General features: G+C 38.1%; 1 protein-coding gene across 1 annotated transcript; it reads right to left on the reverse strand.

The window, feature by feature from the left end:
* Positions 1–3,969: 3,969 nt before the first annotated feature.
* Positions 3,970–7,439, reverse strand: LOC107655746 (oocyte zinc finger protein XlCOF19-like). The gene is made up of 2 exons (XM_016443319.1): positions 7,156–7,439; positions 3,970–5,375 (listed from the first exon to the last, which is right to left on the reverse strand). The coding sequence occupies exon 2, from the start codon at positions 5,342–5,344 to the stop codon at positions 4,742–4,744; it is 603 nt and encodes a 200-aa protein (XP_016298805.1). The 5' UTR covers positions 5,345–5,375; positions 7,156–7,439; the 3' UTR covers positions 3,970–4,741.
* Between the last annotated feature and the right edge of the window lie 6,541 nt (positions 7,440–13,980).

The following is a 13,980-nucleotide window of genomic DNA, read 5'->3' on the forward strand; positions in this document are numbered from 1 at the left end:
ATCAGCCATGCGTTTGCATGTACATGCAGAGGCCTAGCGACCTATACAAATTCTTTTTGGGAAATAATGTTTTTATCAGAAGTAGCATTTTGCTTGACCAGCATGCTTTCGCATCATCGGTTGCATCAGCAACATAATTTAATATCCATGAGACAAATTTATATGCTTTAAACATATGAGCTCCTGCTTATGTGTGCGCGTGTACTTACGTGTTTGTCTGTGCACAGAGAGGACGTTTAACAATTCAGAGCATGAATCAAACTTCAGCATGAACCTCAAGCTGAACTCTGCTGCTGTGTGGCCTCAGGCAGGTGTACCATGACAGAACATGTAACTTCAATCTGCACTGCGATCTGGACAAACAAGAGGAAGACAATGAGAGACAGAATCAAGCGCTCACATCACCGTTCCTCCATTGCATCTATTAGACAAGTTGAGTTTGTTTCCAAGTGGTCAATAAAATCAAATGAGTTACTGACAATAGCAGTGATAAACCATTAAAATACAAAGGCATATGATTATGCTAATTGTTCAGTAGCATGGTAGTACCACATATTTTGGACTTGTACCATGGTAATACCACTATATTCTTTAAAGTACCTATAGGAGTAATATGAAAACACTACATTTTGTGGAACTATACTATGGTAATCATAACAATACCATTGTATTTCCATGCTTACTTGACATGCGCCATGATAGTACCATGGTATTCTTAGAAGTACTTTAGAGTGCCATGAAAATATCTTGGTATATGAATATGGTAGTCATTTACCATGGTGCTGAATATCAAAAATAAAAATGGATAATATAATAAAAAACAAAACATGAAAAATTGATTTGATTTAAAACAAATAAATAAAACCAGCCAACCCAATTGGGTGATCAGGATCCTGGCAATGCAATGCAATGCAATGAAATGAAATTGATCTGAATTCAAATTATGTGGTGACATTATACAGTGAATCCCAGGACTGATTAATCAGTCCAGTATTCCACAGAACTGTTCTAATCATGGCTTGTTAATGGACAGACTTCACAGCATTAAATTGAATCATTGCCAACATAATCACCTCCAGACAGTGGAGAATCCATCAGGAGACGGTTACAGTAAGCGGAAGAGTCCAGGGGTTCGGCCTCACGCTGCTATAGGGAATCTCACACCTCCTATAGAGGCTTCTGGGCCAGAGCAGTGTGAGGCAGAGAGATCATGTGACTGACGCTCATTCGAGGAAATCCTTCATTGAATGCGGCGGGAGTCTACTTAAGTTAACTCAGAGACAGACTGCACGATCTGGAGCAAACATAACGCTCTTCCAGCTAACATTCTCAGAATGATCTGGCAAGGTTCTCTCAAAGTTATGAACAAAGTATTATGAATTATCCATTATCAACATTCTTAACATTAAAAGGACAGCTCATCTGGAAATGAAAATTCTGTCATAATTTACTCTCAAAGGAGATATTTTGAAGAATGTTGGTAACCAAACAGATAACGGTAGCCATTGACTTCTATAGTATGTAAAAAATACTATGGAAGTCAATGGGTGCCATCGAGTGTTTTGTTACCAACATTATTCAAAATGTCTTCTTTTGCAAGCAAATGAGGAGGAAAGAAACTCAGCAGAGGAAAGAAACTCGTACTTTTTTAGAATAACTTGAGACTGAGTAAACGATGAAAGAATTTTTACTTTGGGGTTTTTCCTGAAATATGTTGTTAGACATTTGTTTAACTTTTTCATTTTTTTTTATGTTACTTACTTGTTTCAGAATGTTTACAGGACATTCAACAGTAACATTCCCATCATGTAGCAAAATGATCAAATAGAATGTTCCCCTAACATTTACCACGAAAAAACTTTTTTTTTAGAATATGAAAACTGGACGCTTTGAACGTTTACAGAATAGTCAGAAATAACATTTTCATAACTTTATAGGCCCTTCGTTCTGATTGAGATGTAAAGCCTTAAATCACAGTTCATTCTGGTTTGTCACATTCAGGACTTGGTTTAAGTAGATTATACCTTAATAATAACAGACTCCACGAACAGTTGCACAGACTTTGTGACAACTTCAACTTTATATGTGACCTTGGAGCACAAAACCAGTCATAAGGGTCAATTTTTCGAAATTGAGATTTATACAACATCTGAAACCTGAATAAATAAGCTTTCCATTGATGTATGGTTTGTTAAGATAGGACAATATTTGGCTGAGATACAACTATTTGAAAATCTGGAATCTGAGGGTGCAAAAAAATCTAAATATTAAGAAAATCATCTTTAAAGTTGTCCAAATGAAGTTCTTAGCAATGCATATTACTAATCAAAAATTAAGTTTTGATATATTTACGGTAGGAAATTTACAAAATATCTTCATGGAACATGATCTTTACTTAATATCCTAATGGTTTTTGGCGTAAAAGAAAAAATTATAATTTTGACCCATACAATGTATTGTTGGTTATTGCTACAAATATACTCCAGCGACTTAAGACTGCTTTTGTGCTCCAGGGTCACATATAAGTTTTTGCTCAAAAATATCTAGTAAGCCTCTCACTCGGTATCTAAAACAGAATTTGAGCACTAATCTGCTAAACTTCATCCTGAACACCACTCACTGCATAAATCCAGAAGCTTGAAACACAACTTTGTTTCCAGGTGGATTCTGGGAGGTTCAGTGTCATTGAACACTGTCAGCACTTGGGAGGTTTTAGTATGGATTTTGCCAAAATGTGTATTCAGAACAACACACTGTGCTGGAAGTGTTTATTCTTGCATACTGTATATGGTTCAACATGCTGTTTGAGTTAGTTTGTCCTGGAAATAAAGTGGTTATTGCACCAATTTAATTACATTTTTTGAGAATGTAATTTGTTGCACTAGAAAAGGTAGGTCAAGGTGACCTCAAACAGTGTCCTCAGGCTGTACTTTGTACATCTGACGAAACGTGGTAGATTATCTGGGTTTTCTGTGCATGCAAATAGTACTATGCAAACCATGAAGAATGCTGAGCACAAACCTAATCTCATATTTAGAGGTGCTGCCACCTTTTGATGGAGAGGAATTATCACACAAGCACAGCCCCTAAGGGGATAGATAGTTCACTTTAAAGTATCGTTCTGTAATCATGTACTCACCTTCATGTCCATATATTTGGGAAAAACGTCTTAGTGTTTACTTGTTGTACACGCAAAGAAAGTCTATAGGGTCCAGTGTTGTTTGGTTCCCAACATTCTTCAAATGATCTTCTCTTGTATTCCGTAGAAAAAAAAAATCCATACAGGTTTGTAACATCATGAAGAGTTTCATTACTGATTACAGAATTGACAACTTTGGGTAAACTATCCTTTTAAGTCTAATGCAACAGCTATGTATGTTCAATCAGAAGAGATGAAGATGAGAACAAAAACCTTTTTTTTTTTTTTGTTATGGTTTAGGGATTTTGGGAGGAAAAGCTCACAAATCAAGGTTCAACAACAACATTGTTATTATACACTTGAGAAACAATAGACAGTCTTTACACAAGATGAACAGCAATATGTTACTTTAGCAACCTGAGAATGATGCACTGGATGATGCATCGTCTGGAGTGCAAGAACAACAGGACAGTTGTACACAGGGTTGCCAAGTCCCAGAACGTTTCCAGCCCAAAGCTGACTCAAAACCCACCAAAAAGGAATACACTTTAGCCCATTTAAAAAAAAAAAAAAAAAAAAAAAAAAAAAGGCAACGTGTGCACATCTTACCTGTTTGAAGGTGCTGCCATCTGGTGGTGGTGAAGAGTCATCACATAAGATAAGAACTGAAATGCGATTGTTACCTGTGCAGTAGTCATGTCTACAATGCCAGAATGTTTCGGATAGATTTCAGCACATTGCCATGCAGTTACCGATGCCAACCTCCAATAAAAACAGAGTGTACTTTCAAGTGAAAGTGAAAGAACAAATACACAAATTTTTGTTTTGGCGTAATACCACGAAAAAAAAACATTTATTTACATCAAACATGTCATATTCAAGTGCTTTATACAGGCACAACAAAAACAGGCCTTGAGAAGCAGAAATAAAAACATTTTAAATAATAAAAGCGTAACTTTTTAAGCTAAGAAAACTACTTAATGTAAAAGTCTAAAGTGAAGAGCATTATATAAATGCACTGCTTTAGAGCACATTATAGAAATATCAAAGACGTACATTTCTGATGGATACTGCTGTCCATTCCAGCGTCTTTAGAAAATCACTTAAGACATTATATAGTAATGCTCCTCATTGTCTTTGATCTGCATCGCTATACTATAGCGGCTATAGCTAGAATTCCAGCTTTTAACAGTTTTCTGTTAATGCGAACCAGAAGAACTGATTATTCTTAACGAATGTGTAGATGCACACTGTCATGAGATTTAGTAAATTAGTTGAAATACAAACACCTGTGGCCAAACCGCAACTGAATAATACATTAATACAGAAAATGTCACCTAGAACTGTAAACAATCTACAGCAATGTGTTTATACCGAACACGAGAGCAGCGACATATCAAAACTACATCACTTGCATTACGACTCTGGTCGCGACATAATGTTAGAGCAGAAGCTCTATGATGTTGCAGATTATATATGGGAAAACCAACAGCCCTGCTCCTTATCAACACGACGAAAAGACATGTTTGCGATTGTTGCAATCACACTGGCCACAAAAAAAGCCTAAAGTATGATGACTAGCACTAATGTAGTCGATATTCTTCACAACACAACCTCAATGTCATAAGCAATCCTCTGGATTCTGGTGTTCAGCCTTTCGAAAGCATCTCTGCCAAGTTTCTTGAGGCTTTTGTGTATTTTCTTCTTCTGGTCCATGTTCTGATTGGTTTTATTCTTGAGTTTTGGATGGATTTGAGACCCGCGTTGCTCATGATGGACCCTCATGATGCTCCTCATTTGATGCTCCTGGCAGAAGAGAAGGCCACACACATTGCAGCTGTATGTCTCCTCCTTATCGTGGACGAGCTGGTGGCGTTTCAGGTTGTGGCGGGTGGTAAAGGCCCATTCACAGCGGTCACAGGTATACGGCCGAGCGCCCGTATGAACGCGCTGGTGCTCTGTGTGATGGCTGCGACAGCCGAAGCGCTTGCCGCAGAGCTCGCAGGGAAACGGGCGATCGCGGTCGTGGGACTGCATGTGTTTGTTCATCCGAGCGAGCGAGAAGGTGCTAACGCCGCAAACGCTGCAGGTGTACTCGCTGTGGTCCTGAAGCAGCTTTGCCACATAATTTGGTTTGACTTCTGCTTCGTTATGCATCTCGTTCACCGTTTCAACATTTAATCTGGGTGCCTCAGGATTCTCCATGTCACACCTGCAGAAAGAATGACTGGCATTCCTGTAGAGAAAACCAGCAACATTATGTATATAGGCATATATGCATCTACGCAAACTTGAAACACTTCATGCGTGTGTAGACAGACAGACAGACAGACAGACAGATAGATAGATAGATAGATAGATAGATAGATAGACGGCTAGATGGACAGACAGACAGATAGATAGACGGCTAGACGGACGGACAGACAGACAGACAGACAGACAGAGAGACGGCTAGACAGACAGACAGAGACAGACAGATAGATAGATAGATGGCTAGACGGACAGACAGATAGATAGACAGCTAGACGGACGGACAGACAGACAGACAGACAGACAGATAGACGGCTAGACAGACAGATAGATAGACGGCTAGACAGACAGACAGATAGACGGCTAGAAAGACAGACAGATAGACAGATAGATGGCTAGACGGACAGATAGATAGACGGCTAGACGTATGGACAGAAAGACAGACAGACAGATAGACAGACAGATAGACAGACAGACAGACAAAGAGACAGATAGACGGCCAGACAGAGACAGATAGACAGACGGCTAGACAGACAGACAGATAGATGGCTAGACAGACAGACAGACAGCCAGACAGACAGACAGACAGATAGATGGCTAGACAGACAGACAGATAGATAGGCAGATGGCTAGACAGACAGACAGATAGATAGATAGATAGATGGCTAGACAGACAGACAGATAGATAGATGGCTAGACAGACAGACAGATAGATAGATAGATGGCTAGACAGACAGACAGATAGATAGATAGATGGCTAGACAGACAGACAGATAGATAGATAGATGGCTAGACAGACAGACAGATAGATAGATAGATGGCTAGACAGACAGACAGATAGATAGATAGATGGCTAGACAGACGGACAGAAAGACAGACAGACAGACAAAGAGACAGATAGACAGCCAGACAGAGACAGATAGATAGAAAGATGGCTAGACAGACAGACAGACAGACAGACAGATAGATAGATAAGATGGCTAGACAGACAGACAGACAGACAGATAGATGGCTAGACAGACAGACAGATAGACAGATAGATGGCTAGACATACAGACAGATAGATTCATGGCTGATTTTATCAATGTACCCAAAACTCTGGATTTTCGTACACAAGTGTGTATATTTGAGACCAGTTTTTATGTTCATACAGCAAGTGTCACAAAAGTCACTAAGTTTTGTAGCATTCCAATAAATTATATAATAATAATAAATAATAATAAAATTACTTTTTCGGTCTAAAATGACTACACACACTACCAGAGTGTATAGCCTATTGTATTGTTGAATTTCACAATGTTAACTTGACTTAAGTAGCTTAAATGTAGTTGTGTAGCTAAACAAATGGATGAAAAGAGAGCCACTACAGCTAACCACAAAACGAATGAGTAAACCCATATTTTACACTCTCATACATTTAATTTTATCTGTAACGGAGTGCATAAATGCATCACAGTTCTGTCGTTTTGGTCTATTTTTCCCGAGTTTTTACACCACATTTCAAAGCTGTGGTGGAAATGTTTAATCATGTTTAATGTCATGCTCTCCACTAACACCGTCATCTCCCTTCTGCTAAATACAACTTTATTAGTTGCACAATTCTTAGTTGAAACAACTGATATTGACATAACATTTCTTGTATATTTTCCCCACAACAAATACTGGAATGGTTTATTTCACTCCGTTTACGGTTTCATCATTTGAGGCGGGGGGTGTTTAATTCGCATATATACATTACAACAACCCCAAAGATGAAAGTGCCATACCTTAACCTGTTAAACTGTAAGCTGATGTCGCTTTCACACCGTTAATGATCAGAACACATTCTGTAAAGTTGGATGGATCTGATACAGACGGACAAACCCACTGAATCACATCAACAGACTCCACAACACTGCCCAGTTACAACAAGCGCGACAATTCAAGAGTTTCTAATGCGTTACATCTACGAAAAGTCTGAGCAGTAAGGCATGGTTAACACTCGCTTCGCTTGGTTGCAATCATGCGCGGGACAAAAACAACACGTGTTTTTTTTCTTCTTCTTCGTCTTCTTCTTCTTCTTCTTCATTGGAGTTTTACGGCAGTTGGCATCCATAGTGTTGCATTACTGCCATCTGTTGTCTCACTTTAACTTACTATATCTTAAAGGGGTCCTATTATGCTTTTTCACTTTTTTAATTGTAGTCAGTGGTGTTTTCCTAAAACATGAAGAGTTTTGTTTAGCTTGCGATGTCCAATCCTCAGTCTATTTATTATGACTTATTCCTTCCTTTTATTTCCCTTCTTACTTTCCATATCTATCATATTTTGTATCATGTACAGATGTCTCCCTTTGATATCATTATCCCACTGCTGCTGCCATTTTTGCATGATCTTTTTCCGCACTAAACCCTTCCCTTCTGTTTTTGATAATTTAATTTTGACGTCAACGTTCTTTTTTTGCCAGTCTGTCTACTTTCTCATTTCCCTGGATGCCCACATGCGCTGGCACCCACATGTAGGATATGTGATATTTTTCCCTTGCCTGCTTATTCTTGAGTTTGTAAATAAAATCCCATAAAGTAATTCCTGGTGGTTTCTAGTTACACCAGACTTTATACTCATGAGGGCAGATACAGAATCACTACATATTACAACGTTGTCCCATCTGGATTGTTCAATCCATTCTAATGCTATTAATAAAGCATATAACTCGACTGTATACACACATAAGCTGTCAGATGTTCTTTTCTTTACTCCCCCATGATGTCTAGGGATATATACAGCAGATCCCGTTGCTCTGTTTGTAAATCATTTGATCCATCTGTAAAAATTTGAATACTATCTTTGTACATATTGTCCATATATCTATAATATTCACTGACTATATCTGTACTCCTACTGCTGCCTTTTATTATTAGAAGCTCTATGTCCACCTTTGTATTTTCCATTGTCCAGATTGGTTTGTTAGTCCACACCATACAACAAAATTTCAAAACTTAACATTTAAATGAAAAACAAAAATACAAAAAAACACAAAACAAAAAAACTAAAACAAAAAACAAAAACAAAACAAAAAAAAACTTAAAAATTATATGTTCCCTCCATGTCAGTTTTGTGTCAAAACATACTCCCAAAAATCTAAAACACTCTACTTTCTCTAACGTGGTTCCGTACATTTCCACCTTGCATTCCTTAGCCTTCTTTTTATTTGTAAAGATCATTACTTTAGTTTTTTCCACTGAGAACTTAAATCCCCATTTTGTCCCCCACTCTTCAACAATTAATTCCCTTTTGTAATTTCTTGTTTATAAATTCACCATTTCTTCCTCTATTCCATATAGCTCCATCGTCCGCAAATAGGGATCTCCCCATATCCACTGGAAGCTCTGAGTATATATCATTAATTTTGATGGAAAATAAAATTGGGCTAATTACACTCCCTTGTGGTGTCCCATTTTCTACAATATATTTATTTGATAATACTTGTCTTATCTTTACCTGTATAATCCTTCCATTTAAAAAATCCATGATCCAATTGAACATTTTCCCTGCAACTCCCATTAAATGCAATTTAATTAAAAGTCCCTCCCTCCACATCATGTCGTACGCCTTCTCCACAACACTGTTCCCACTGTCTCTTTGTTTACTTGAGCTTTTCTTATCTCATCCTCCAAATTTATTACCGGATCCATTGTATTTCTTCCTTTCCTAAATCCGCTTTGACAACTAGCAATTATATCTTTACTCTGCAGAAAATACATAAGTCTTTCATTTATCATGCGCTTCATTAACTTACAAATATGTGATGTTAGTGCAATTGGCCTGTAATTTCCTGAACTACTTGGATCTTTGCCAGGCTTTCTTATTGGAATAATTACTGCCTCTTTCCAACTTTTTGGTAACCTTCCCTCCTCCCACACTCTGTTATACAACATCAGTAGATTCTCCTGACTTTCTAGACTTACATTTTTTAGCATACTGTAACATACTTTGTCTTTCCCTGGTGCAGCATTCATTCAACGCCCTTTGCAGTTCTCCCAGATTAAAAGGGACATCTTGTCCTCCATCTCCATTATATTTCCTGCCTAATGCACCCCTATTCTCTTCCTTTGTTCTTTCTCTACCTCTTTTCCCCTCCTCTGACAAATTATTAGAACTATTTAATTTAACAAAAGCTTTTGCCAACATCTCTACCTTTTCTGTATTAGTTACTGCAGTTTCATTTCCTTCTATCATAACTGGATAACTCCAATCCCTTCTATCACCCCCCATCGTTTTAATCGTACCCCATATTTCTTCTATTGGAGTTGTGTTTCCAATCGAATCACAATATGTTCTCCAGAATTTCCTTTTTGCCTGTCTTACTGTCCTCCTAACTTCTGCCTGGGCTTGTTTATACTGAACCATATGTTGAAAATGATGTGTCCTTTTAACTAACTTGAATGCTTTATTCCTATTTTTAATTACTTCCTTACATTTATCATCCCACCACGGCATTCTTTGGGATAGCCTCTGTTGCTGCTAATATTATACCTTGCTTTATTTTGTAATCTAATGTTTCAACATCCATTTCAAAATTAGTTTGACTTAGATATTACTTTCCTCCCGAAATTTTCCCCAATCCGCTTTTCCAAAATTCCACTTGTCACTTATATTTTCTATACTTAATATTACCTCTATATTTATTCTGCACCATAATGATCACTGCCAATTGTTCCTTCTCTATACACTGACCAATCACATGTTGCTGCAATTTCCCCGTGTTAACATCTCTTCTTGTACATTCACCATTATTTAGACACACTAAGTTCTTCTCATCTAACATTTCTTCAATTATTTGACCATTAATGTCAGTTCTATCACTCCCCCACAATGTATTATGCCCATTAAAATCCCCACACCATACCATGTTTCTACAATCTTGTCCCTCTATCTCATCAAGTTTCCTTACCTCTAGTCTTTGACATGGATTATAATAATTTACTATCACCAACTCCTTCTTTCCAGCCCACACTTTTATTACCACATATTCTTGTTCATTTCCTATACCTAATACTTGGTATGATACACCCTGTTTTATAAATGTTGCACATCCTCCTCCTCCCTTCTCTCTTCTATCATGCTGTACTGCCGCGTAATCATATAAGACAAAATCGAGTTTTTAACCAAGTCTCTTGTACACCTATAACCTCAGGTACTTCTCTCCTACTAGCAACAAATTGCTTAAAGTCTTGTTCGTTAGCCAATAGACTTCTTGCACTCCATTGCAAAATTAACATTATTAATATTATCACCCAGCACATGAATTATCTTGACTTGCTTGCATCCTCAATTCATAATTTATTTCCTCCCACTTCAGTCCTATCATATCCAAATGATGTTCTGCTGCTTTCACAATCACCTGAATCCTTTCTGTTTTTGATTTTATTTCAAATGTTGCATTTATTACTCCTGCAATGAATGTGACCAGTTTCTTCTTCTCTTTCCATGCATCTTTCACCTGGGGTGGCCAGCCAGATTTCAGGGGGGGCCGATGCCACCCCTGGCCACCACGTAGACACGCCCGTTTATTTGGTCCGGACCAACGCAAGTGAACTAGCGACTTTCCTGGTGTGAATACACCCTTAATTTCAAAGTAATTATTTGTACGTCTTCTCTCCAGTATGGACCTTCTCACATGACCTCAGGTTTCCTGACATATGAAAACTCTTTCCACAATGTGAGCACTTGTAAGGGTTCTCTCCAGTGTGAAATCTTTGGTGTTGTTTTGGTGTTGGTGTTGTGTAGATCTTCGGCTGTAGTGAAGGTCTTCCCGCACTCAAAGCACATATGAGATCTCATACTGCTATGCATTTTCTGGTGCTCTTTAAAATAGTAAAAAAAAAAGTGAAAGTGACATGGCCAAGTATGGTGACCCATACTCGGAATTAGTGCTCTGCATTTAACCCATCCAAAGTGCACACACACAGCAGTGAACACACACACACCGTGAACACACACCTTTGGGTTATGAGTCCGACTCTCTAACCATTAGGCCACGACTTCCCCCAGTACAGGTGAGAAAAGCCCTTTCCACAAAAAGAACATTTGTAAGGTTTCTTAATTGCATGGCTTTTCAGATGTCTTTTAAAGCTTGATAAGATGGTAAATGTTTTATTACACTGATAAACGGCCTTAATGAGTGAATGCACAGATGAACTTTGAGACCGTTTTCCAACATGAAACTCTTTGCACACTGATTGCACGTAAATGGCTTCTCTCCAGTGTGAACTCTCATATGCACATTAAAGTGTCCTTTATGGTTGAAAATCTTTCCACACTGTCGACAGGTGTAGGACTTTCGGGCTGCTCCTCTCGGAGAGTCTAAAGTGAACAGAAATGAATGAAAAATCAATTAAAATGTCATAAAAATAAAGAAAGGGTAGGGGGTTTAGGGTTGGGATAGGTGTAGACTTTAATAAAACACAATCTAATAGGTAGAAAAAAATATTTATTGTTGGTTTCCTGTAGCTGTACCCCTTCTAGCCACAATCGTGAATATAACACATCATTACTGTATTTGCATTACTGTAAAGGTAGGTTTAGGGTTGGGGTAGGTGTAGACGTTAATAAACCATAATTTTACAGGTAGCATTTTTCGTTGTCAAATTGTACTACCCACTGTTTTAATGGGAGGTAGCAAAATCTGACAGGGTAGCACAAATCGACAGAACACCGGGACACACGGCATCACAATATGGTAAGGGGCGTAACATTTCCTTCACACGCTTGAGGCATTCGGCCAATCACAACGCATTGGATAGCTGGCCAATCAGAGCACACCTCGCTTTTCAGACCAATGAGCTTTGTAAAAATCGACACGTTTCAGAAAGGCGGGGCATAGAGGAGAAACAATAATGTACAGTATGTGGAAAATAATGTGTTTTTTGAACCTTAAACCACATAAACACATTTCATTACACCAAATAATGTTCTTTTTAGCAACTTCATATGACCCCTTTAAGAATACACATTAACTCATTTGAGCTAGGGGTTAGCCAGCTTACATTTGATTTACAGTTACTGCTATCATAAAAATACACTATAATAAATATAAAATTAATTCTACATGAGTCATTTAATTTTCGACAACAGATATTTTATGAAAATGTATATTTACTCAAAAGTATTGCGCTATTATTCTATTGCGTTCGTCTGCAGCGCTCATTCACTTGTGTAAGCCTTGCCCACTCCTGACAGCAAAATGGATATGTTTTGCATTAGGGCTGTGCAAAAAAATCGAATACGTTCTTTCAGATGGAGCGGCATTTACTACACAGAGCCGTAGTTCACTGACAAGCTACACAAAATCGCGTTCAAAATCGCAGGCGATTCATTGCTGATTATGAATGCGATTTTGTGTAGCTTATGAGTGAACTACGGCTCTGTGTAGTAAATGCCGCTCCATCTGAAAGCACGTGCTGGCGATTTACTACTAATCACAGGAGCGGCTTTACTGACGAGATGCGCATGAAAATCGCATTTGATTTTTTTGGACAGCCCTAATTTGCATGACTTTATAACATTTACAGAGGAAGAATATAACTGTGCTATGTCTGTTATGCACTGGGGAAAACACAACATCTCAAATGCATTAACTTACATTTGATTTACAGTTACTGCTATCATAAAAATACACTATAATAAATATAAAATTAATTCTACATGAGTCATTTAATTTTCGACAACAGATATTTTAGGAAAATGTATATTTACTCAAAAGTATTGCGCTATTATTCTATTGCGTTCGTCTGCAGCGCTCATTCACTTGTGTAAGCCTTGCCCACTCCTGACAGCAAAATGGATATGTTTTGCATTAGGGCTGTGCAAAAAAATCGAATACGTTCTTTCAGATGGAGCGGCATTTACTACACAGAGCCGTAGTTCACTGACAAGCTACACAAAATCGCGTTCAAAATCGCAGGCGATTCATTGCTGATTATGAATGCGATTTTGTGTAGCTTATGAGTGAACTACGGCTCTGTGTAGTAAATGCCGCTCCATCTGAAAGGAAGAATATAACTGTGCTATGTCTGTTATGCACTGGGGAAAACACAACATCTCAAATGCATTAAAGGGGTCATAAGATGCGATTTAAATTATTCCTCTCTCTTTGGAGTGTTACAAGCTCTTGGTGCATAAAGAAGATCTGTAAAGTTGCAAAGACTAAAGTCTCAAATCCAAAGATATATTCTTTATAAAAGTTAAGAGTCAACCACGCCTACCTAAAACGGCTCGTTCTAACACGCCCCCACATGTCTACATCATGATGTGGGAAGATTTGCATAACGCCGCCCAAATGTTCACGCAAAGAAAGAAGGCATAACTTTTATTCTCGCTGTTGCCGCCACCGCCATGTTGTGGAGATGCTGTGTGTTTCATTGTGAAAGCGAAACTACTTTGTTTGGCCTTCCAAAAGAGGACACAACTAGAATTTAATTTTTTATTCAAGAAAAAAATCAAGAAAAGTTTTATTGGTTTTGTCTCGTCGTGCAAGGAGACAGCATCACAGTATGGTAAGGGGCATAACATTTCCGTCACACGCTTGAGGTATTCGGCCAATCACAACG

The sequence above is a fragment of the Sinocyclocheilus anshuiensis genome, unplaced genomic scaffold (assembly GCF_001515605.1).
Source record: "Sinocyclocheilus anshuiensis isolate Anshui unplaced genomic scaffold, SAMN03320099.WGS_v1.1 scaffold1297, whole genome shotgun sequence".
NCBI lineage: Eukaryota > Metazoa > Chordata > Actinopteri > Cypriniformes > Cyprinidae > Sinocyclocheilus > Sinocyclocheilus anshuiensis.